The following is a 24826-nucleotide window of genomic DNA, read 5'->3' as shown; positions in this document are numbered from 1 at the left end:
GGTGGAGTGCCGAGAAGCTGTCCGCCGTCCTCAGACCTGTGGGAGACAATAATAATAATAATAATAATAATAATAATAATAATAATAATAATAATTTTATTTATACCCGGCCTCCGAAGCCGAAGCTGAGCTCAGTGCGGCTAACAACAATAAAAGTAACACAGCATTCTAAAATCAATTCATTTTTAAATCAATTCAAAATCAAATTAATGGCAACCACTGGGCTAGAGTTCTATGAGGATTACGAAAGAAGGGGGTCAGACTGTGCCTTGGCCAAGCAGGGCAGGGGAGTCCTGGGTGACCCCCCCCAAACTCTGGATCAGCCTGCAGTCTCATGTTTACTTCCCTGGGAGCAAACCTCACAGATCTGGATGGGACTTACCTCTGAGTAGACACGAATAGACACGGTTAGTCCCTTGTATATGTCTTGGGCCCAGGCTATCTGAAGGAGTGTTTTATCCCAAACAAATCTGCCCAGGATCTGTAGTGGTTAAGAGCGGTGGACTCGTAATCTGGTGAACCAGGTTCGCTTCCCCGCTCCTCCACCTGCAGCTGCTGGGTGACCTTGGGCCAGTCACACTTCTCTGAAGTCTCTCAGCCCCACTCACCTCACAGAGTGTTTGTTGTGGGGGAGGAAGGGAGAGGAGATTGTGAGCTGCTTTGAGACTCCTGAAGGGGAGTGAAAGGCGGGATATCAAATCCAAACTCTTCTTCTTCTCTCTGTCCCATCACCCTCTCAGACATCTTTGGTGGGGATGCAGGAAAAGACCTTCTTGGTGGTGGCTTCCAAACAAAGATGCGCTCTTCTAAGCCCACATCCCCAGCCTGTTCACATTCCTGTCTACGCTGATTTGGTAACATCCAGAGAATGGAAGATGGCAGGGTCCCCGAGGGCGTGCTCTACAGAGAGCTGGCTTCAGGCACAAGGCCCGTTGGCAGACTAACTCTGCACTACAAAGATGTCTGCAAACATGCCATGAGGGCTGGCAGCACCAACCTGCCCTTGCGGACGACCACAGTGCCTGGAAACAGGCAGTCGAGTTGTGCATCTATAGCAGTGCCCAGAGGAGGAATGACCTCTGGGAGGAGAGGAGAGAGGAGAAACGCCCGGGTGCATCTGCAACAGCACAACTGGACCCCTTCCTCTGCCCCAGCTGCAACAAAACATGTATCTCCTCTATCAGTCTCTACAGTAGGCGCTGCAGCCTTCCCACAGTTTGACTTCAGCCCAAAGGCAAACTCCTCCAGTAGCTGTAAAGAGTCTGATACACTAACCACTACATCTCACAGCCAGTGAGACCCTCCACCCAGACTGCATTATTCCAAAGCATGTAACTTTTCTAAGAAACCAGATCCAGGTTAACTGCTGCCTGCCTGCCTTGCTTTTAAGAGACCTCCGATATAGATTGTTGTTGTTTAGTCGTTTAGTTGTGTCCGCCTCTTCCGTGACCCCCTGGACCAGAGCACACCAGGCACTCCTGTCTTCCACTGCCTCCCGCAGTTTGGTCAAACTCATGCTGGTATCTTCGAGAACACTGTCCAACCATCTCGTCCTCTGTCGTCCCCTTCTCCTTGTGCCCTCCATCTTTCCCAACATCAGGGTCTTTTCCAGAGAGTCTTCTCTTCTCATGAGGTGGCCAAAGTCTTGGAGCCTCAGCTTCAGGATCTGTCCTTCCCGTGAGCACTCAGGGCTGATTTCCTTCAGAATGGAGAGGTTTGATCTTCTTGCAGTCCATGGGACTCTCAAGAGTCTCCTCCAGCACCATAATTCAAAAGCGTCAATTCTTCAGCGATCAGCCTTCTTTATGGTCCAGCTCTCACTTCCATACATCACTACCGATATAGATATGTGTGTCTTTTGAATTTGGTACCCACATCAACTCTTCTGGGTGGGGATAGTTCAGTAATATCAGTGCTAGCCATCATTGGACAGATATAGTTCACCATAAGGTGGTCATTCATCATGTGAAACTGAAGTGGCAACTATTATATGGCGGTCATTTTATCATCAGAATGGAATGGGCAGTGGGGATCTAAAAAGACGAAGAAATAACCTCATGCGTTTTGCAAAGAACTTTTGGGGGTAGGATCTGTGTGGGGCACTTTAATAGAATGAGTAATAAACCAAAGGGAATTGGCTTCCTCACGGATTCTGAGCTCTGGGAGTGACCAAGAACCAGTGGGGTGTAGTGGTTAGAGCAGGGGTAGGCGACCTAAGGCCCGGGGGCCGATTGTGGACCATTCACCTTCTCAGTCCGGCCTGCGGACGGTCCAGGAATCAGCATGCTTTTACATGAGAAGAATGTGCACTTTTATTTAAAATGCATCTCTGGCCCCCCACATGGTCTGAGGGATAGTGGACCGGCCCACGGCTGAAAAAGGTTGCTGACCCCTGGGTTAGAGTGTCGGACTAAGACTTTGAAGAGACCAGGGTTCAAATTCCCATTTGAGCACTTGAAGCCCGCTTGGTGGGACGTTGGGGGCCAGTCGCTGCCTCTCTGCCTGCCCTACCTCACAGGGTTGTTGTGGGGATTAAATGAGGAGGGGGAGAATCGTTCAGGCCATCTTTGGAGAAAAAGGCGGTGCAGCAAATGAATAAAAATGCTTCTTCTCCTCTCTGCCTCACCTGAAACAACAGAGGCAGCGCTACCGCCAGGATGCTGAGGACACAGGTGGGGGGAGAGGCAGTTCTTACCTGCTCAGTCGTGTCCCACCTGGAGGCTGGGATGCAGAGCCCTTCTTGACTCCCCTAGGCGTCTGGGGCGAGAGGCCGAGCGGAGCAGCATCCCTCCTGCCCAGAGCCATAAATGATGGATGCTGTCACCTAAGCCGCCTCTTGGGTTTCGCTTCGCACCTGCCGTCATCCTGGCACAGGTGACAAGGCAAAGGGAGCTCCACTTCTGAGGGAAAGGTGGAGGCCCTTGAAGCCTCTGCAGAAGCAAGGGTTACTGGGAGGATAAAAGGAGGGGAGCTATATCTATGAACCTTTGCATGAAGGGTGGCTTAATAATAATAATAATAATAATAATAATTTATTATTTGTACCCCTCCTATCTGGCCGGGTTTCCCCAGCCACTCTGGGCGGCTTCCAACAAAGATTAAAAATACATTAAAATGTCACACATTAAAAACTTCAGATGTTTTCTAAAAGTCAGGTAGTTGTTTTTCTCTTTGGCATCTGGTGGGAGGGCGAGCCACCACCGAGAAGGCCCTCTGCCTGGTTCCCTGTAGCTTCGCTTCTCGCAGTGAGGGAACCGCCAGAAGGCCCTCGGAGCTAGACCTCAGTGTCCGGGCAGAATGATGGAGGTGGAGACACTCCTTCAGGTATTCTGGGCTGAGGCTGTTTAGGGCTTTAAAGGTCAACACCAACATTTTGAATTGTGCTCAGAAACGTACTGGGAACCAGTGTAGGTCTTTCAAGACCGGTGTTATGTGGTCTCGGCGGCCGCTCCCCGTGACCAGGCCACCTGCCGCATTCTGGATGAGTTGTAGTTTCCGGGTCACCTTCAAAGGTAGCCCCACGTAGAGCGCATTGCAGTAGTCCAAGCGAGAGATAACCAGAGCATGCACCACTCTGGCGAGACTGTCTGCGGGCAGAGAAGGTCTCATCCTGCGGACCAGATGGAGCTGGAAGACAGCTGCCCTGGACACAGAATTGACCTGCGCCTCCATGGACAGCTGTGAGTCCAGAATGACTCCCAGGCATGCCAATGCGTTCCAGCAATGGAGCAAGCACTTTTTGCATCTATGTTCTTGATTAGGAAATTTTCAAAAACCAAATTCCTCAGCTCCAAAGAGCATAACTGGGAACACGTTGGAACAAATCTCATTTCACCTCGATTGTTTCGGTTCCCTTTGAGAGAGGCCACTTTCTCCCACCCGCAGGTCTGGGCTTGACCTGCTTCCTTTCAGCGGCTCTGAGGCCGAGATTAGCCCAGGCTGTGCATTTAGCCGGAACGCTGCGAGGAAAGGAGAAGCTGCGCCTGTTAAACTTCCGCCCGCCCCCATTCAACTTGCACCACTATTGTTGCTACAGTGCTCCCTTGGGTTAAGTACTTAATTCGTACTTGACCTGAAACTGTTCTTAACCTGAAGCACCACTTTAGCTAATGGGGCCTCTTGCTGCTGCTGCGCCGCCAGAGCACGGATTTCTGTTCTCATCCTGAAGCAAAGTTCTTAACCCAAAGTACTATTTCTGGGTTAGCAGAGTCTGTAACCTGAAGCGTATGTAACCCGAGGTACCACTGTATTTCTTAAATTTGCCGGTGGCATCATTTTGCCCATGCTCAAGAACCACCACCAATGTTGTGGTGGCAAATGCCATCAGTTTTGCAGGCTGGCTCACTGGCTCAGATTCCTTAAAAGACTCAGGCTGGCAGTGTAGCGGATAAGAGTGTCAGACTGGGGCCTGGGAGAGACCCGGGTTCAAGTCCCCTCCATTGGCCATGAAGCTCGATGGGTGAGCTTCGGGCACCAGTCGCTGCCTTCTCTCAGCCTCATTGACCTCACAGAGTTGTCGTAGGGATTGAATCAGGTGTCGGGGAAAGAACAACGTGTAGCACCTCCTCGGGGGGAAAGGTGGGATATAAATAGAATAAACAAATAATAAATAAGTAAGAGGAGCTCCGTGGACGAAGAGGTGCTTTATGAACAGCCCCTGCCCAAGATCTTAACCTGAGAGAGACACTTATTTGACTTGTAGAACACGTGTGCCTCTGAGTATGTGCAGAGTGCCTTTCCCCCTCATCTCTGAGCTAACCAGAGCCTGCTCCTCCCCTTTCTCTCAATACACGTCTGAGTCCTTTCTGCTGAGGCCCTGTCCGACTTGAGCTTCCCTCCCGGCCAGAAACCAAGAAGGAAGCAAGAAAATAGCACACCAAGTGGAAATGTAAAGAAAAAGAGGGTACCTTTTATCACATGTGGTGGACCTGCCCCAAGGTGAAAGACTTCTAGGAGAAGATTTATAATGAATTGAAAAAAATGTTGAAATATAAATTTATTGAGAAACCAGAGGCCTTTCTTCTTGGAATAACAGGTTTGGAACTGCCCAAGAAAGATGTTAGATTGTTTTTGTATGCCACAACTGCAGCTAGAATTTTGTTAGCTAAGAATTGGAAAACATAAGAAGTTCCAACAGTGGAGGAATGGCAGATGAAGATGATAGACTTTTCGGAGCTAGCCGACCTGACGGGAAGAGTTCGCAACCAGAAGGAGGAGGAGTACCAGGAGGAATGGATGAAATTCTAAGACTATTTAGTTAAATATGCTAAGATAACTTAATTGGAAAAACTTGCAAATACCAGAAAGGCCTAGGATTTAAATATGTTATGTTAGAGAATAATATGTTTAAAGTTAAAATGAAAAGGAAGAAAGATGTTAAGTGATTAAGTTAATTTTATGAGAAAATTGGTTTTGGAAAACCGTCACAATGAAATACCCTGAAATTCAGCTAGGGGGATTTGAGGGAGTCACTTAACAATGTTACCAAGATTGGATTAAGTACAGCTAAAATGTATGTATGTTTGTTTAAAAATTCTGGAAAATCAGCAAAAAATTTAGAAGGAAAAAAAGCACACCAAGAACTCAGGCCAATATAAGTTTCAGTAGTGGGAGTGGTCCCTACTCGCAAATTAATAGTCAATTGTAACAAAAACTAATCCATTCAAAAGTAGGTATTCTGACAAGGATTACAAACTCAAATAGAGATTACAAACTCTAACAGAGATTAGAAACTCAAACTCATAAAGATATGTATAACACCATAATTCGTTACAGAATTAGAGATAAGAGTTTATGAGCAGAGATAAGTTCATGTTAGTCCATAGTCAGATTCGACGTGAAGGTCTGAGTTTCAATCATTGAGGAGAAGGCAGAAGTCAGTTATGGATGAGAAACCAGGACAGGGCCCTGTTTCGACGTATTCACCTTCATCAGCTAATTTTTAAAAGGGTCGTGTAAGTTTGAAGACTTTCGGATAAATATATCCTGTTATTTTCTATGTTTCTCAGAGATAACAACTACGTGTGGCCTGAGTTCTTGGTGTGCTTTTTTATTGGTATATTTAATAACAAGAACTCCAATTTATTTAACGTTAGAAACCAAGAAGGAACGTTCACAAACGACCGTATATTTATTGATTCATGTGTTATAACAAACGTTTTAGTGGATAAACAAGCCACGAAATGCAAACACGCAATATAAAATGCTGGATTTCGGGGGAAATATCACCCCCCCCAGTAGTCTACTAATTTGAGGCTGGGGAGGGACAAATGTCTTTAGCACTGCCGTTTCCACGCAGAGGCAAATTCTAATCTGGATGGAAGTTTGGAGTGGTGGCACCCTAGAGCCGGAAACTGGCTGGCATGAGAGGCCTTTTGGCTAGGAAAGGAAGTTGCTTTTGTGCCTGAAACTGAGCATAATTTCTGCTCTTCAACGCCTCGCCTCTGCCAAGTTGCATCAGCTCAGGCCACCTCTGCGTTTCTGGCGTCCAACAAAGGCCACCTTCCCCAACCCCTCGCCAGTGAACTTTTATCCAATATTAGATACCATATTCTAATATGAAGTGTCGGGCACACCAGAAGCCCGGCTAAATCTAAACGCATTGTCTAGCTTAAATCATAGACGTGCAAAGTTGGAAGGGACCCCACAAGGTCATCCATCCCAGCCCCCTGTGATGCAGCAATTCTGCAGCAGAAGATAAATTGCAGAACCTGGTCGGGAGGGGAGGGGAGGGGAGGAGGAAACACGGCCGCCTCTTCTTAACACTGCATTTTCCGCACGGCCCTGGTGAACTTCTTCAGCTCCTTCTCCCCCCGCCGCCACCTCCTGACCCAGGAGAGGACGAGCCGGCCAGCTACCCTGTGCCCCATGGCAAGGACCACGGACCCAGGCCCTGCCACCGTCACTTCCTCGCAGGAGCAGGCCTCTCCGTCGGTCAGCCACAGAACCGGCTTCTTCAGCTCTTCCTCCGACCAGCCGTCCTGCCTGTAAAGGGTGCGCCCCCGGAGGTCAGGGGTCACCTGGAGGTCCCCGTCGATGGCAGATGAAGATTTGATGCTCATTTTTAAGGCTGCGGGAGACAGGGAGAAGTGGGGGGGGGGAGAGACAGGGTTAATAGGTAGGCTCCTCTGCAAGTTGGGTTTTCCCCCTCTCCTGTTTTACCCACCTCGCTCCCTGCTGTCAAGAGCTGCCCCTGCAATTCCTGTACTCATAGCTGTCAACTTTTCCCTTTTCTTGTGAGGAATCCTATTTGGAATACAGTGGCGCCTCGCAAGACGAAAAGAATTTGTTCCGCGAGTCTTTTCGTCTTGCGATGTTTTTCGTCTTGCGAAGCACGGTCCGTCGCAACTGCGCCTCTTCAAGCGGCTTTAAAAAAAAATGCGCAAGACGTTTTCGTCTTGCGAAGCAAGCCCATAGTGAAATTTGTCTAGCGAAGCAACGCAAAACCGAAAAACCCTTTTGTCTAGCGAGTTTTTCGTCTTGCGAGGCATTCGTCTTGTGGGGCACCACTGTAAGGGAATATCCCTTTAAAAAAGAGAAAAGTTGGCAGCTATGCCTGTACCATTTCTGGTGGCCATTGGCTAGGACCCCCCACCCTGACCTCCATATACCTCTTCACCAGGGCTGGATTTCGGTTTGATGATGCCCTAAGCTACTGAAGGTAATGGGGCACTTTATATGTCCAGCTGTCCTTTGTCAACAACAAAATTGTCGCTGCTTTTTGTGTTGAATATATGCTATATGGTCATTTATGGACCCAATAGGTATCTAAAGCCATTTGCACATAACAAAATAGGCATTTTATCAAAGTGACTGTGGAACTGAAATACAGTTAGGAAGAAGTACATTAATAGTGAAATAATTATTAAGCTCTAACTTAAAATGATTTTTTATTCGCAACAAACTTAATAATGCAAACACATTGGCATTTGGCGATAACAAAAGTTCCTTTAGAAACACAATTGGCAAAGACTCATAACCTAGTCTCTAGAATCTTGCTATAGCATGAAATAATAATAGCTGTAAATATATGATGCAAACTACTAATAATTATAAATAGCAGAATGTAAAAGTAAAGGTAAAGGGGCCCCTGACCATTAGGTCCAGTCGTGACAGACTCTGGGGTTGCGGCGCTCATCTCGCTTTAGTGGCCGAGGGAGCCGGCATACAGCTTCCGGGTCATGTGGCCAACATGACTCAGCTGCTTCTGGAGAACCGGAGCAGCGCACGGAAATGCCGTTTACCTTCCCGCTGGAGTGGTACCTATTTATCTACTTGCACTTCATGCTTTCGAACTGCTAGGTTGGCAGGAGCAGGGACTGAGCAACGGGCGCTCACCCTGTCGCGGGGATTCGAACCACCGACCTTCTGATCGGCAAGTCCTAGGCTCTGTGGTTTAACCCACAGCATGTAGGCACCCTTTATATAGAAATGAGCAAACCAGTGATATTTTAGGGAGCAGGCTAGCAGGCAGGGCCCATGACTTCCATCATAGGAGCCTACACAACATAAAACACTGTTGCTGTATGTAGCTTTTATTTTATTTGTTTTTTATCTTATATTTTGGAAAGGTTTTTCCCCCTTTATATTTTTTGGGGGCCCCCAAGAGAGTGGGGCCCTAAGCTATAGCTTGTTATCCGGCACTGCTCCTCATAGAATTACAAGGTTGGGAGGGACCCAAAGGTAATCTAGTCCAACCCCCAACCCCCCGCAATGCACGAACCATGGCTAATTTGGGGCAGGCAGGCAGGCAGGGTTGTAGATGCTGATTACATTCACATTCGTGGCTTGAAACACAGCAGTATCATTCCATCCACTGTTGCATTTCAAGCTGCGTTTGCACAGAGAGGTGTTTTCTGTTATTTATTTATTTATCAGTCAAATATACTACCAGCCCTCTAAAGATCTCAGAGCGGTTCACATCAGAAGGGGGGTGGGGTATGCCTTCACCAAACGTGCAGGACTTTTTTGGAGTTGCCTCCACCCCAACCTCTCCCCACCCGCCCGATGTTCACGAAGCTGTCAAATGCACCAGCATAATGGCTGTTAGGGGGTGTCTACATTATGGCTTACCCCGTATCCAGTTTTGTAATTGGTTTGATGAGGGGGGGGGGCATCAAAAAGCAGCACTAGCCAAGAAACTACAAAACCGATATGGATTTTGCTGAACGTCTTGCGAATGTGGCTTCAAAAATTAGATAATAAAAAAATAATAATAAATATTTATTTATACCCCACCCTTCCTGGTTCAGAAAACCGGGCTCAGGGCGGCTAACAAGAAATTTAAAACACTTAATTGTTGCAACAAAAAACAGTGTAAAATGCAGTATAAAATGTGATTAACAATAAATTCAGAATTCAAAAATCAATTTAGGGGGGAAATCCATCCAATAAGCATTAGATGATCACCAGGGCTAGCTGGTTAAATTAGTCCTATTTGGGCCAGTGAGGAGACCAGGGGAGAATTAACTGTGGGATCTCAGAGCGGGTAATCTTCACAAAAAGGGGGGGGGAGGAAGGGGAATAAAAGATGCGGAATAATTGGTAACGGGAGCATACTCCGAGTCAATGCGCCAGTTGAACAACATTCGTGAGTGCAATGAATGAATTGGCCTTCCTTCTTCTCTCCCCAGGCACTTCCCAAACCACTTCTGGGGATCCCTCAGTAATTTGGGGGTTGAAGGAGAAGAGAAGGAAGTGCCATTGCACTTCTGGGCGGTTTTCCATTCACGTGATTTTTTCTCCCCAGACATACAGCACCACTTTCCCCCGGCCAGCAGACAGAACGAGAGACTCACCAAAGTCCTGGCTGCAGACGTTCTCCAGGAATTCCTTCTCCCCAATCTCAGTATGCAGACAGGCCGCACACACTGTGTCTGGAGGAGCAAAGGAGATATATCCTAAATATACCCAGCTCCTTCAACCGTTCCTCATCAGGTATGTATCCCGGGCGCTTGGTCCATCTTGGTCGCCCTCCTCTGCACACCTTCCAGCTTCTCAACATCCTTCTTCAATTGAGGTGCTCAGAAATGGATGCTGCCTTTCCCAATTGAATCCCAGCATACATATGCTGATATCTGTCGGGGCAGGTACCCAATTGACCGGGTCGCATTGACGCACTGATTTATTTTATGTCTTGCGTTTCTGTTTTGTCTGTTGCACTTGCTTAAGGAAATAATACGTCTGTCCTGCCTCTCCAAGGAGCTCAAGGTACTGCACGCAGTTCTTTCCCCTCCTCGCTTAAAACCACAACAACAACTTTGTGAGGTAGATTGGGCTGAGAGAAGCCAGCTGTTGTAAACAAAAATATGCCTTTTTTCCCCTTATGGGGTATCCAAGAGCCCGTATAGAGTCCTTACGTGGGTTCCCTATTGGTAGGAGAAAATAACAGAGGCCAAGCAGAGAATATTGAGAAGCAAAGCGGCTCTTGAACTGTTGCAACAGGGTCCTCACGCACCCCAAGCAGGAGGGAGGAGGAACCCAGAACCCAGGTGTGTCCGCCCTTATATAGACATTTTAAATTGCCCGCCCTGGAGTTCAAGACCACCCCCAGATACATCATACCTACGTCACAGAAAAGGTGGTCTACAGCAGAAATCTGAGTGTCTTGTTTATCTCGTCTGACAGGTTTACCTGTTAATCCTCACTTGATTGGATACCCTGGGGAGCCTGGCCAGTCTTCTGTAATGATAAATACTTAGTTCCTGAGCCAGGTCACAGGTTAAATGTGCCCTTAAGACAGGATTTGTGAAGGAAAAGACAATGGGGAGGCTTTTCCATTGACCTTGTAGAGAATACATTTGGTCAGTTTGGGAATCAAAAATGGTTTCAGGTCGGTCTTCCTGTGCTGATCTATGTACGTGCTTGGTTGGTCCACGTAAGAACATTTAACATATATCTAAGACCTCAAAATTCCTATCGCACAGCAAAGTGTCCCCAAGGGAACTTCATGGCCGAGGCAGGGTGTGTTATTCGAACCCATGTCTCCCAAGTCCTTGTCCGACCCTCTGAGGGAAGCAGTGAGGGGGGAAAGGCAGCTCAGAGGGAAGGGAGAACTGGGCTGCTTGTGCCCCTTGCCCTGGACCTCCCGGGCACTTTCCCGCCCCGGCCACCCGGCCCGCTCACCTCTCGCCTACCTTCTTTTGGGAGCCGCACCCTGTCGGCCGGGCCGGCAGGCGGGACGCAGAGCTCGTTCCCCCGGGGGAAGCGGCTGCAGTTGAGCATCTCTGGCCAGGGGAAGCCAAAGGCGGCCATGACGGGGGTGCAGCCGTCCCGGACGGCCTCGCAGAGGGAGCGGCAGGGGAAGATGGGCTCGTCCAGCTCGCTGATGCAGACGGGGGCGAAGAGAGAGCAGAGGAACTTCTTGGTGTCTCGGTGGCACTGCTTGGTGAGGAGGGGCACCCAGGAGGCGGCCTGCTGCAGCGCCTCCTTCATGGTCTCGTGGCCCAGGAGGTTGGGCAGGCGCATCTCGCTGTAGCCCACGCCGTGGCACAGGCTCATGCTGCTGGGCACGGGCTTGCAGCTGCTGCGGCGGCTGCTCAGCTGCGCCAGCTGGTAGGCGAAGGAGGGCGAGGAGGAGCAGGAGGAGGGGAAGGAGCAGCTCCAGGCGGCCAGGAGGAGAGCAAGCGGGATTGGGACCTCCATCAGGAGCCTGGAGGGGAAAGAGAGAACTACAGTGGTACCTTGGTTCTTAAACGCCTTGGTACTCAAACACCGGAAACCTGGAAGGAAGTGTTCCCTCCACCACAAAAGAACAGAAAAGAAAACTAAACACCTCACATACAAAGAAATTTTCCCATATAAAATAAAATTCTTCCATATATCGGGACTTCCGCCATCCTCAATAGGGGTCCATCATTATCTTGTTGACTGCATAATTGCATGTTTTTTAACTTATTGTTAATTGTCCACATTCTTGGTAGAACATATCATTGCAGAAGTTATTCAAAACATGTCAAAGATTTTATCTGAGAACAATGTTCTTTTAAATATAATTTGAATCAATCCCATTCTTTGTTAAATTCTTGGTTTGTCTGATTCCTAATTTTCCCTATCATCTTTGCCAAGTCTATATATTCAAATAACTTCACCTGCCATTCCAATTTAGTTGGTATTTTATCTCCCTTCCACTGTCTAGCTATTAACATTCTCGCCACAGCAGTTATGTACATAAATACCTTTCTTAATTCTTTCGCTATGTCTGCAGCAATAATAACTAACGAGAAGGCTCCCAGCTTTTTGATTTGAACATTTTTGAAAGTTCATTAGAAATGATTTCCCAAAAGTTTTTTAAAATCTTTATTACATTTCCATACATTGTTCCCTCTGATTCTTTACATCTCCAGCAAAGATTTGAGCTGGTTTTATACATTTTTGCCAGCTTGCTTGCTGTAATGTACCATCGGTAGAACATCTTCATAGAATTTTCTTTTAAAGTGTAGAAAGCTGTAAACTTTAAGTCATTTCTCCAAAGCTTTTCCCAAGAGGCCATTCATAATAATTAGTATTATGAGATGATTACACCTGCCGTTATCTATTGAACAGCTCTGAGGGTGCGATCGAGGCAGGGATGGGAGAGAGGTTTGGGGGCTAAGCAAGGAGGAGCAGGGTTCTGGAAAATAAACTTGGAATTTACAGATTGCATATTATTGAGAGAGGATTATATGAAAATGATGTATAGATGGTATATATCACCAGTTAAATTGGCAAAAATGTATAAAAAAAGAAAGCGTTGGAGGTGCGAAGCAGAAGGTACGTTTTATCATATGTGGTGGGATTGCAAAAAGGTAAAAGCTTATTGGGAAATGATATATAATGAGTTGAAGAAAATGTTAAAAATAACGTTTGTAAAAAAAACACACCAGACGCCTTTCTACTAGGTATTTTAGGCCAAGATATACTGAAAGAAAAGAGGACTTTATTTATGTATGCCACTACAGCTGCAAGAATGTTGATTGCACAAAATTGGAAGACTGGAGAAATACCAACTAAAGAACAATGGCAAGAGAAGTTGATGAACTATGCAGAACTGGCAAAAATGGCAGACAGACTAAGAGAAAAAGGCAACAGACACTTTGAAAAAGAATGGGAACCATTTATATTCTACTTGCAGAAACAAAGAAAGTCTATAGACTTGATGGCAGGATTTAAATAGACATTCACATCATTAGTATTAGAAAATGTGTAGAAGATAGAGAAATAATGTGGTGTACTTATTTTCATCTTTATGTTTTTAGGTTTGATGTTATTGTATAAATATGTTAAAATAAAAAAATTCCTTCCAGTAGCACCTTAAAGACCAACTAAGTTAGTTCTTGGTATGAGCTTTCGTGTGCATGCACACTTCTTCAGATACACTGAAACAGAAGTTGCCAGATCCTTCTATATAGTGAGAAGGTGGGGAGGGGTATTACTCAGAAGGGTGGTGGGAATGGGAGATTGGCAGATAGCTGAGATGAGCCTGTTGACGACTCTTAACGACTGTAATAGGTCTTACAGGAAAAGGCAAGGGGTGAGAAGGTGAAAAATGGCTTAGTCATGTATAATGAGATAAGAATCCAATGTCTTTGTTCAAACCAGGTCTCTCCATGGTTTTAAGTTTGGTAATGAGTTGCAATTCAGCAGCTTCTCTTTCCAGTCTATAGACCTGGTCCAGATGTTTTGAGACTACAATTCCCATCATCCCTGACCGCTGGTCCTGCTAGCTAGGGGTCATGGGAGTTGTAGGTCAAAAACAGAGGGCGAAGGTTGAGGAAGCCTACTCTAGCCAGTTGGTTAGAGCAGTGGTGCTGATAACACCAAAGTTGCAGGTTCGATCCCCATATGGGACAGCTGCATATTGCTGAGGGTTGGACTGGATGATCCTCTGGGTCCCCTTCCAACTCTGAAATTCTATGTGTTGCCCCATAAGAGAACCATAACATATGGTTCCCTTAGCCCAACATTCCCAATAATAATAATAATAATAATAATAATAATAATAATTTGTATCCCGCCCTCCCCTGCCAAAGCTGGGCTCAGAGCGGCTAACATCAAATAAAAACACAATATAAATAAAAACAAACAAACAATTTATTAAAGTGCATCCCAAAATTATTTCAAATAAATTAAAATTAAAATTAGACTGGACAAATGGCCATCCTCAAGTTTAAATTGAAAGCGGTTAATATTCGCCAGGACCAACTATTTCCACTGATATTATAAGGACCTGTGAGCGGGCTGGGAAACCTCCTTTGTACTTGAGAAAATGAGTCAGACTGAACCCTGGCCAAAGGCCTGGTGGAACAGTTCTGTCTTGCAGGCCCTGCAAAAAGATGTCAAATCTTGCGGGGCCCTGGTCTCTTGTGAGAGAGCGTTCCACCAGGCTGGGGCCACGACCAAAAAGGCCCTGGCTCCGGTCAAGGCCAGTCTAATCTCCCTGGGCATTGGGATCTTCAGGGTGTTGTTATTTGTAGACCATAAGGTCCTCTGTGGGACATACCAGGAGAGGCGGTCCCGTAGGTACGAGGGTCCTAGGCCGTATAGGGCTTTGAAGGTTAAAACCAGCACCTTAAACCTGATCCTGTACTCCACTGGGAGCCAGTGTAGCTGGTATAGCACTGGGTGAATATGCTCCCATGGAACCTCGCTGCAGCACTCTGCACCCGCTGGAGTTTCTGGGTCACTTTCAAGGGCAGCCCCACATACAGCGAGTTACAACAGTCAAGCCTGGAGGAGACCGTCGCATGGATGACAGTGGCGAGCTCAGGGCGAGAGAGATAAGGGACCAACTGCTTAGCCTGGCGGAGATGGGAAAATGCCGCCTTTGTTATAGCTGCAATCTGCGCCTCCATGGAAAGGGAGATGTCAAAGATTACACCCAAACTCTTGACGGAAGGCGCTGGCACTAGTTGCGCCCCTGCAAGAGATGGGACATCGGTCCATTTGGCTCCGAATTGCCCACCCAGCCTGGCAGTGTCCCCCCCCCGGGCTTTGTGGAGAGGGAGCATTCCCAGCCCTGCCTGGAGATGCGTGGGGTGGGGTTGGGGTGCGACACCCGCCTCCTCCTTCTGCAAGCCAAGCAGCTGCCCTGCCTCTGAGCCACAAACTCCTTTTCTGCAGCTCCGCAATTTGCGCCTGGTTCCACGCTCGCAAGCTTCCCCTCAGTCTGGGGTTCTGCTTCAGCCCTTTGCCCTCCGTCTGACTTTCACCCCCTTGGAGAAGAGCCTCCCAAAGTTAAGGTTTTACCTGGCTGGGTCTGGCTGGGCAGGAAGCCCTCCTGAAGCCAGGATGTTTTCAGGTCCTCTGGAGAGGCGAGGCTGCAGCAGCAGCCGCCAGGGATGCGTTTGGTCTTGAATGAGCAAGACGGGGGAGTTTAACTGCAGGGAATCCGGTGGGGCTCACAAAAGGGCTGTAAAAGGCGGAGGGGGGGGGGAGAGAACCCACACCACCCTGTAATTATACCTCAGTTCTCTCTCCAGAACAATAAACTTAGATCTGGAGGCTGTTTGTTCCCCCCACCCACCCAAACTGAGGTCCCCCTCCTTCTCCTCCTAGTTTTGGCTAAGGCACATATGCCATGCTAAATGGTTTCTGCCTTGGAAAGCAAAAAAAACCCACAACTCACTTCAGAGCAAAAGCCACTATCTCTCCCAGCCATCAGAGGAAAAAGAGGTTGAAAACTTCAAGAGAAGAGAAGAGAAGGGGGGAGACCCCAAACAGCGATGCATTTCCTTAAAAGCCTAGATAAGGAGGAATTCGCTTCTCAAAAGCTGCCTCCTCTTGCCCCCGAGCGCATTTAGTCTGCATACTTAGTCTGACATGTATCCCACTTCAGGGGGCTTCCTCCCAGTTGTCTAGGGCCTCCGCCTTACAATCACTGTTTTCTCCTCTTTTCTCTTGCCAAGGTGAATAAGTCAATTAGTGAAATCTACCCTGAGGGAAGTCCAACATCTGCATGAATAAAGGAGCTCTCCGTTGGAGGTGGTCAAATGGCAAATGCAATTCAGTGCAAACAAGTTTAAAATGATGTGCGTCGGTGCAATATATATATATACATACATACATACACACACATATATATATATATATTCCTAATTTCACATATTGACTCACAGGGCCTGAACTGGTGGTGATGGACAGGAGTTTGGGTTCACAGCAGAGAGCTCAGTGAAAATGTCAACCCAGTGAAACAGGCAAATCCCATGTTAGAGATAATTAGGAAAGACAATTAAAACTGCCGATATCACAGTGCCATTATGCGAGTCTATTGTGTGACTGCATTTTGAGTACTGTGGACAGTTCTGGTTGTTTTACCTCTAAAATATTATTGTAGAGTTGGAAAAGGTTCAGAAAGCGTTGTCCAAAATGATTAACAATAGAGTGTCTCTCCTATGAAATGAAGTCAGCTTTGAGACTTTGTAGTTTAGAGGAAAGGCGAGCGTGAGACAACATGGCAAAGGTTTATGCAGTTGTGCCAGGCATGGAGGAAGTGGACAGAATAAAGTTGTTCCCCCTCTCTCATAATACTGGAACCGGTGAACATTCGGTGACGCTGAATGTTGGGAAATCCAGCACAGATAAAAAAAGGGACTTCTTAGAATCATAGAATCATTTCCAAGCACAATTCAAAGTGCTGGTGCTGACCTTTAAAGCCCTAAACGGCCTTGGTCCAGTATATCTGAAGGAGCGTCTCCTCCCCCATCATTCTGCCCTGACACTGAGGTCCAGCTCCAAGGGCCTTCTGGCGGTTCCCTCACTGCGAGAAGCCAAGTTACAGGGAAGCAGGCAGAGGGCCTTCTCGGTAGTGGCGCCCTCCCTGTGGAACACCCTCCCACCAGATGTCAAAGAGAACAACAACTACCAGGCTTTTAGAAGACATCTGAAGGCAGCCCTGTTTCGGGAAGCTTTTAATGTTTGATGTATTATAGTATTTTAATATTCTTTTGGAAGCCGCCCAGAGTGGCTGGGGAAGCCCAGCCAGATGGGCGGAGTATAAATAATAAATTATTATTATTATTATTATTATTATTATTATTATTATTATTATCATAGAGTTGGAAGAGACCACAAGGGCCATCGAGTCCAACCCCCTGCCAAGCAGGAAACACCACCAGAGCACTCCTGACATATGGTTGTCAAGCCTCTGCTTAAAGACCTCCAAAGTAGGAGAGTCCACCACACTCCTTGGCAGCAAATTCCACTGTCGAACAGCTCTTACTGTTGGGTAGTTCTTCCTTCTTCATGCAGCACAGGGTTAAACTGTGGAACTCTCTCCCACAGGAAACAGTGATGGCCACCAACCTGGATGGCTTTAAAAGAGGACTAAGCAAGTTAATGGCGAAGGCAGACAAGGGCTAGTAGCCACAATGGCTTTGTGGCCAGAGGCAGTATGTCTCTGAATATCATTTGCAGGTGGGGAGAATAACCTTGCGCTGGAGTCTTGCTTGCATGTTTTCCACAGGCATCAGGCTGGCCACGGTGAAAGCAGGATACTGAATTAGATGGACTCTTCTTGTGTACTTAGGGTAATGCTTAAAAATGTGAGGACAGCGTGCAGTGGAGAGGGAAGGTCACTTAATTGGAATAAGGGCTGATGAACCTGTGTACATAAAGATTAAAGGACAAAGGGATTCATTCATGGAGAAAAAGAGGTGATACTTGTCATGTTTCGGTTCATCATCTTGAGTCAACATCGAAGAATATGGCTGTCCTTTTCCAAACTACATGCAGTGGTATACCTTGGTTCTCAAACACCTTGGTTCCCAAACACCAAAAACCCAAAAGTAAGTGTTCCGGCTTTTGAACGTTTTTTGGAAGCTGAACATCCGACGCAGCTGTCGGCTATTGTTTCTGGAGCACCTGCATCAATCAGAAGCTGCGCCTTAGTTTTCAAACATTTTGGAAGTCAAACGGACTTCTGGAACGGGTTAAGTTTGGTGCTTTTGTTTTTGAGGCTTTTTTGGTTAGTTTGCTTTTGTGGCTGTGGAACCCAGTTCAGCTATTGATTGTGTGACTGCGGAAATGGATAAAAGCCCCCCATCCAAACAATGACTATCATCAGTGCAGGTAAGGAAAAAAATAATTTTAATCTTTATCATCTACATTCTACAATACTGTCTTATTTATTTTATAGTACCAAACATTGATTATTGCTTTCATTTTATGGATCAATGGTCTCGTTAGATAGTAAAATCCATGTTAAATTGCTGTTGTAGGGGTTGTTTTTTAAAGTCTGGAAAGGAGCAGGGATAGGCAACCTAAGGCCCGGGGAGCCGGATGCGGACCAATCGCCATCTCAATCCAGCCCGCGGACAGTCCAGGAATCAGCGTGTTTTTACATGAGTAGAATGTGTCCTTTTAACCTCTGGGTTATTTGTGGGGCGGAGGAATTTATTCATCCCCCCCCCAAATATAGTCCGACCTCCCACATGGTCTGAGGGAAGGTGGACTGGCCTACAGCTGAAAAAGTTTGCTGACCCCTGAGTCTTGAAGGGTCTGCTTCCTTTGGTCTGTCCTGAAGCTTCACTGGGTGATCTCACTGGGGCATGTCTTCCTGGGAGGAGGAGGCTGCTGCAACCTGAAACCCAAACATCACCTGGCCGAGAGCGATCTCTCAAGGCTGCCGCCCCCTCCCACATTCCATCCCAAGCATTTCCAGAGCTGGAGGCAGCTCTCTCCTTTCTGAGCATCCAGGGCTAAGACAGCAGAGAGTCTTTTGACACATCTCTAGCCAGGCATTTTCACAAACACTCTGCACTGTTTTTAATGGTTTTTCGTTGGCATCGTGTACACAGTGCTGTACATTGCTCTGATATTTTATGAGATGGTGGTGCATAAATGCTTATAGGAAACGGCAGGGGGGGAGAGTATTGCTCTCGGGGTCGGATCCTGCTTGCAGGCTTCTCATTGAGGCATCTGACTGGCCACTGTGAGAACAGGATGCTGGACCAGGTGGTCTTAAGGTCTTAGATATGTAATAACTGTTCATAAAAGTACCAAGCAAACACATACATAAACAAGATGAATTTTAACAGGGAGAAATGTAAAGTATTGCACTTGGGCAAAAAAAATGAGAGGCACAAATACAAGATGGGGGACACCTGGCTTGAGAGCAGTACATGTGAAAAGGATCTAGGAGTCTTGGTTGACCACAAACTTGACATGAGCCAACAGTGTGACGCGGCAGCTAAAAAAGCCAATGCAATTCTGGGCTGCATCAATAGGAGTATAGCATCTAGATCAAGGGAAGTAATGGTGCCACTGTATTCTGCTCTGGTCAGACCTCACCTGGAGTACTGTGTCCAGTTCTGGGCACCACAGTTCAAGAAGGACACTGACAAACTGGAACGTGTCCAGAGGAGGGCAACCAAAATGGTCAAAGGCCTGGAAACGATGCCTTATGAGGAATGGCTCAGGGAGCTGGGCATGTTTAGCCTGGAGAAGAGGAGGTTAAGGGGTGATATGATAGCCATGTTCAAATATATAAAAGGATGTCACATAGAGGAGGGAGAAAGGTTGTTTTCTGCTGCTCCAGAGAAGCGGACACGGAGCAATGGATCCAAACTACAAGAAAGAAGATTCCACCTAAACCTTAGGAAGAACTTCCTGACAGTAAGAGCTGTTCGACAGTGGAATTTGCTGCCAAGGAGTGTGGTGGAGTCTCCTACTTTGGAGGTCTTTAAGCAGAGGCTTGACAACCATATGTCAGGTGTGCTCTGATGGTGTTTCCTGCTTGGCAGGGGGTTGGACTCGATGGCCCTTGTGGTCTCTTCCAACTCTATGATTCTATGATTTATAAACCGCATGTCTGAAAACCCCACAGAAAAAAAGTCCTGAATAAATTGACCTCAATTATTTCTCTGCAAGGTCAAAGTGGGAAACCTCCCCATTGTCTTTTCCCTTCACAAATCCTTCTTAAGGGTACATTTAAGATATGAATAGGGTGTGAGCCTGTGACCTGGCTCAGTCTCCAAGGGGGAAGGGACTCTGAGGCATCAGGCATAAGCCTGCATTTTATTAATGTTTGATCAGGGCTTGTATATTAAAGAGAGCTTAAAGATTTTCAAAAGTTTCAAGCCAGAAGACCAGCAGTTTACAACCTTGGTAATGTTTATTCTTCTAGACAAGGGCCCCTTTGATTGATAGCAGAAAACAATTCTCAAAGTCGTAAAAGCTGAAATTACAGGACACTGACCCTACATGTTACAGAAGATAAAAAAGGCAGAGATAAACTTAATTAATAGTTGGTAAATAGTAAAATAATATCAATGTGCCTCCCAGTAAATGACCCAGATCTTCTTTCTAAGGTTAAAAGGCCAAGACCAAATGGGGAAGCATCTAGCTAGCAAGTCTTTTTGTCTAATGGGAAAAGCAGCTGGCTGAAGGAGGGGTTGTAAACTGGAGAGGCTTCTTTTGAAGCTGTTTTTTTACTGAGTTCCTTTTTACTTTACAAAGGCCTTATTCCTTTTAAAAGGCTACCTATGTTATGTATTAAATATATTGTCTTAAATGTAATTATGCAAAGGATTTAAGAAATGCTAGATTTCATATAGTTCTAAGAGTTGTATTTTGAAATTAAGTCAGCCACCAGTCTTGCCCCCCTTGCTAGACAAGAGACGCCGTCCTGAGCAGTCCTGATATATTAGTTGTCAGACATTTGTTTAGAAACCTTCAAATGAAGGAGATCTTTCAATGTTGATGTGAAACTCAAGATCCTTGACATATGTTTAAGATAAAAATTTAAGATTAACCATTTGTTTTAGAAGGCAATAGGGCAAGGAGGGCAAGAGGTGAGCTGGTAATTAAGATGCCTTGTTGAGACACATGTAAGATATATTACTACTTATTTGTCATTTATAGATGTAACAATATATAGCTCTTTGTGTTCCATATAAGGACAGGAGGATATGGGTGTATCTTTTTGTGATTGGTTCTAGCAATCAGCCAATAGGAATTTCAACCAGGCTGATTGGACAGAGGCAGCCACAGGAGGAGCAAAGGGGGCTGGATTAAGGGAATATAAGTGCTGGCCATAATGGCAGGAGGCCAGGCCAGAGCTTGGTAACCATATACCACTGTGCCTCTCATTTATTTGTCTGACAAATAAATAATTATTTTAATTTCTCTATTGCTGCGTTGAATATTTCATTCCAGCTAAGCGTTAACCACAAGCAGGGTGCTACATTTTATGGTGCCTGCGACTCGGATAAGTGGTCTGCTGGAACGCAGCCCCTTCGCCCTACTGGGCAGGGTACAAGAGAGAGGACCACTCACTGCCTACCCAGCGCGCACTGGAAAGTTTTTTTCCAGGGGAACGCAGAAGTCTCATCTGTCTGATACCCTGCTCACTGGCGGCGACGGACCGGGGGGAAACGGAACCAACCAAGGGTAAGTGCACAAAGGGATTTTTGGCCCTCCAATTAACTGGGAGGAAGAGAAGTCTTGATCAAACTTCTGCGTCTCAGTAAGTGGGAACTGAGTACGCTAGGTGGTTGGGTATATCAGATGGTGGTCTGGTGGGGGAAAAGGGAAGAATGGGAGGTAGCGTGTGGTGAAGTATCTAGCGCATTGTATGTGTGAGAAAGTACAGAGCAATCTGTAGCTGACCTGAGTGTGGAGTGGGCAGTACTTCGGTTCCTGGTAAGGCGACTTCACCAGGCAAGGAAACCCACGAAGCGTGTGTGTGAGTGACTGAGTGGATACTTCACAGGGCCATACAATGGGAGTTGGGGGTTCAAAGGGGGGAAATACACCTCTTGAATGTATGTTAAATAATTTTAAGAAAGCCTTCTCAGGGGCATATGGAGTCAAAATGACGCCAGAGCGCCTGAGAACGTTATGTGAATTAGAGTGGCCGAAGCAAAATACTGAATGGCCATCTCAAGGAACCTTTGATATAAATTTAGTAAGCAAACTTTGGTCTAACATCGCCAAAGAAACTGGAGGGTGCCCAGAACAATTTTCATATATAGATTCTTGGCTGAGCACATTAAATAAAAATCCTCCATGGATAAGGGAATGCAAAGTCCAACGATGCAAATTATTGGCTGTAAAAGCCGAAGCTAGGAAAGGAATCTTGCCAAATAAACTCAAACCCATTTTTGAGGGACCAGAGGAAGAGCTGCTTCCACCTCCACCCTATGCTCCACATCGAAGGGAGCCTAATCCAAACACTCCACCAGTTGTAACCCCAAGGCAAGAAAGTGGAATGAATAATGGGGCTGGAGTCACAGAACTTGATTCCTTGATAGATTATGATAAATATCTTCAGGAGGCATTGGAGGCCTATAATGAAGCCCAAGCAGAAGTGGTTATTCCACCTGTGAGTCCCAGTAGAACTCCATCTACAGTCTCTTTTAGTGGAATAACTGATTGCCTACCCCAAACTCCTGTACATCCAAGTCCTAGAGAATTATTACAGAAGTTACAGGGAGACCTTAATCGGTCAGCAAGCAATACAGCCAGGCGTATAAGGCTGCTAAAAGAACGCCTTGGGACAAATACCATCCCCTATGATTTGAGGCCCCTAGAGCAAAGCGAAGAGAAAGATCACGTACTAGCCCCTCTCAGAAGAGTATTTGATGCACTTGAGGAGCCTGTGCTGGTTAACGGGCAACCCGGACCAAGGCCACCTCGAACTTCGACCCTCCAGTACATTCCATTCACAACTACGGATCTGATGAATTGGAAAACACACACCCCATCTTTTGCAGAAAAACCTCAGGCTATGATGGACTTGGTGACTTCAATAATAAATACTCATAGTCCTACTTGGACAGATTGCCGCCAGCTCCTGAATACTCTGTTCACCACTGAGGAAAGGAGAGACATAATTGAAAAGGCACAGATATATTTGCGTGAGCAGGCCAGAGTGGGAAATATTTATAATATTGACCGTCATCTCCAAGACCACTTTCCCTTGGAAGATCCTAATTGGGATCCAAACAATGTAATTCACCTGGCCAGACTTACCACCTATCGCCAGACGCTTGTGCAAGGTATCCGCAGGGCATGCCAGAAGCCCACTAATATGTCTAAAGTCTCAGAAGTAGAACAGAAATCAAATGAGAGTCCAGGAGACTTTTTAGAGAGGCTGCAAGAAGCCTATCGTATATGGACTCCTTTTGACCCTGAAGCCCCTGAAAACAGCAGAATGATTACTGCTACATTTGTGGCCCAGTGCGCTTCCGACATTCGTAAGAAAATTCAGAAATCAGAAGGATGGGAAGGGATGCTGATGAGCCAAATTATGGCCATTGCACGCCGAGTTTATCGGAATAGGGATGAGGCTGAGAAGCAAGAGAAGAAGAAGTGGCAGAAGGAAAAGATGGTAATGCTGGCCACAGCAGTGAAGCAAGACTACCGCCCCTTAAATGGAGGAAGAGGGCGGGGAAGGAATCCACCACTGGGAAGGAATCAATGTGCGAATTGCAAGAAGGAGGGTCATTGGAAGCGGGAGTGTCCTGAACCCCTGAGGTTGGAAGAAGTACGCCCAGGCCCAGGCCCAGGTTCTGGCCCAAGAAACCAGGGACGGGGACGGGGAATGATCCGAAATGGAAGATATCAGAGACCTGGACAAGGACAGAGTAGAGACAATTTCATTGGACTGGCAGAGGAGGATTTTACCCAAGACTAGGAACGACCGGACTCCATAAAGTTAGGCTTCCAGGAGCCCACGGTCACGATTCAATTAGGAAGCCATTTAATAGACTTTATGATTGATACTGGGGCTGAATACTCAGTACTCCCAGAACTATTGCAGAAAAAGGCATCCAAAAGTGTAGTCATTAAAAGTGCCACTGGTCAGTCAGCTAAGAGGTCTTTCCTCCAACCTTTGGAATGCCAGATTGGGGGACATCGTTTAACCCATCAGTTTTTGTATATACCTGAGTGTCCAATACCTCTCTTAGGTAGAGATATGCTGTCCAAATTGCAGGCCCAAATCACCTTCACTCCTCGAGGTCCAGAAATGAAACTGCCATCAAAGGCAGCAGGAATAATTTCCCTCTCAGTACCTAAGGAACAATCATGGCGCCTAATGTCAGCCCTGCAAGTCCAACCCACATTGGATACAGAGTTAAACAAGCTCCTCCGAACCCTACAGGTGCCACCAGGAGTATGGGCCGAAAATAGCCCACCAGGAATGGCCAAGAATATAGCTCCAATTGTAGTAACCTTAAAACCTATGGCTACCCCTGTATCTGTAAAGCAATATCCTTTACCCCGGCGAGCAGCAGAGGGCATCCAGAAACATTTGGACCGCCTATTAAAATATGGTCTGCTTAAGCCCTGCCAATCAGAATGGAACACACCCCTTTTGCCTGTTCGAAAACCTGGGACAGATGAATACAGGCCAGTGCAGGACTTGAGGCTCGTAAACCAGGCTATCGAGACCTTGCACCCAAATGTACCAAACCCATACACCTTGCTGAGTTTGATCCCACCAGAAGCAACATTTTTTACTGTATTGGACTTGAAAGATGCATTCTTCTGTTGCCGGCTGGCACCACAGAGCCAACCTATATTTGCCTTCCAGTGGGAAGACCCTTTGACAGGAACAAAAGGCCAGCTAACCTGGACAAGATTGCCCCAGGGATTCAAAAATTCCCCAACTTTATTTGGCACTGCCTTGGCGAAGGATCTAACAAGTTACCCCTCAATACCTGGAGAAAAGGTGGTTCTGCAATATGTAGATGACCTTATACTAGCAGCAAAGGATTTTGATACCTGTAAAGAAGGTACAGAGGAACTGCTCCACTTGCTCTGGCAAGCTGGCTATCGAGTTTCCCAGAAAAAGGCACAGTTATGTTTAGAAAAGGTCAAATATTTGGGCTTTGACATCTCACAC

The 24826-nt window shown here is 46.5% G+C and overlaps 1 protein-coding gene across 2 annotated transcripts in view; it reads right to left on the bottom strand.

Moving 5' to 3' along the window:
- Window positions 1–6106: 6106 nt before the first annotated feature.
- LOC309530540 (secreted frizzled-related protein 2-like) overlaps window positions 6107–24826 on the bottom strand; it is a 31736-nt gene continuing 13016 nt past the window's right edge. Inside the window, exons 1-4 of one of the 2 annotated variants that reach the window (XM_082219571.1) lie at window positions 15226–15523; window positions 11136–11650; window positions 9798–9875; window positions 6107–7069 (exon numbers count right to left, since the gene is read on the bottom strand). In XM_082219571.1, the coding sequence (XP_082075697.1) occupies window positions 6759–7069; window positions 9798–9875; window positions 11136–11643 (897 nt within the window). In that variant the 5' untranslated portion in view covers window positions 11644–11650; window positions 15226–15523 and the 3' untranslated portion in view covers window positions 6107–6758. Of the gene's footprint in view, window positions 7070–9797; window positions 9876–11135; window positions 11651–15225; window positions 15524–24826 lie in introns of those variants that run through there. The other variant, XM_082219572.1, reaches the window with a different exon arrangement.

This window comes from Podarcis vaucheri (genome assembly GCF_965113315.1).
Source record: "Podarcis vaucheri genome assembly, chromosome: 4".
Classification (NCBI taxonomy): domain Eukaryota; kingdom Metazoa; phylum Chordata; class Lepidosauria; order Squamata; family Lacertidae; genus Podarcis; species Podarcis vaucheri.
The sequence above is the reverse complement of the archived record's forward strand: the minus strand, read 5'-3'. Positions and strand labels throughout refer to the sequence as shown.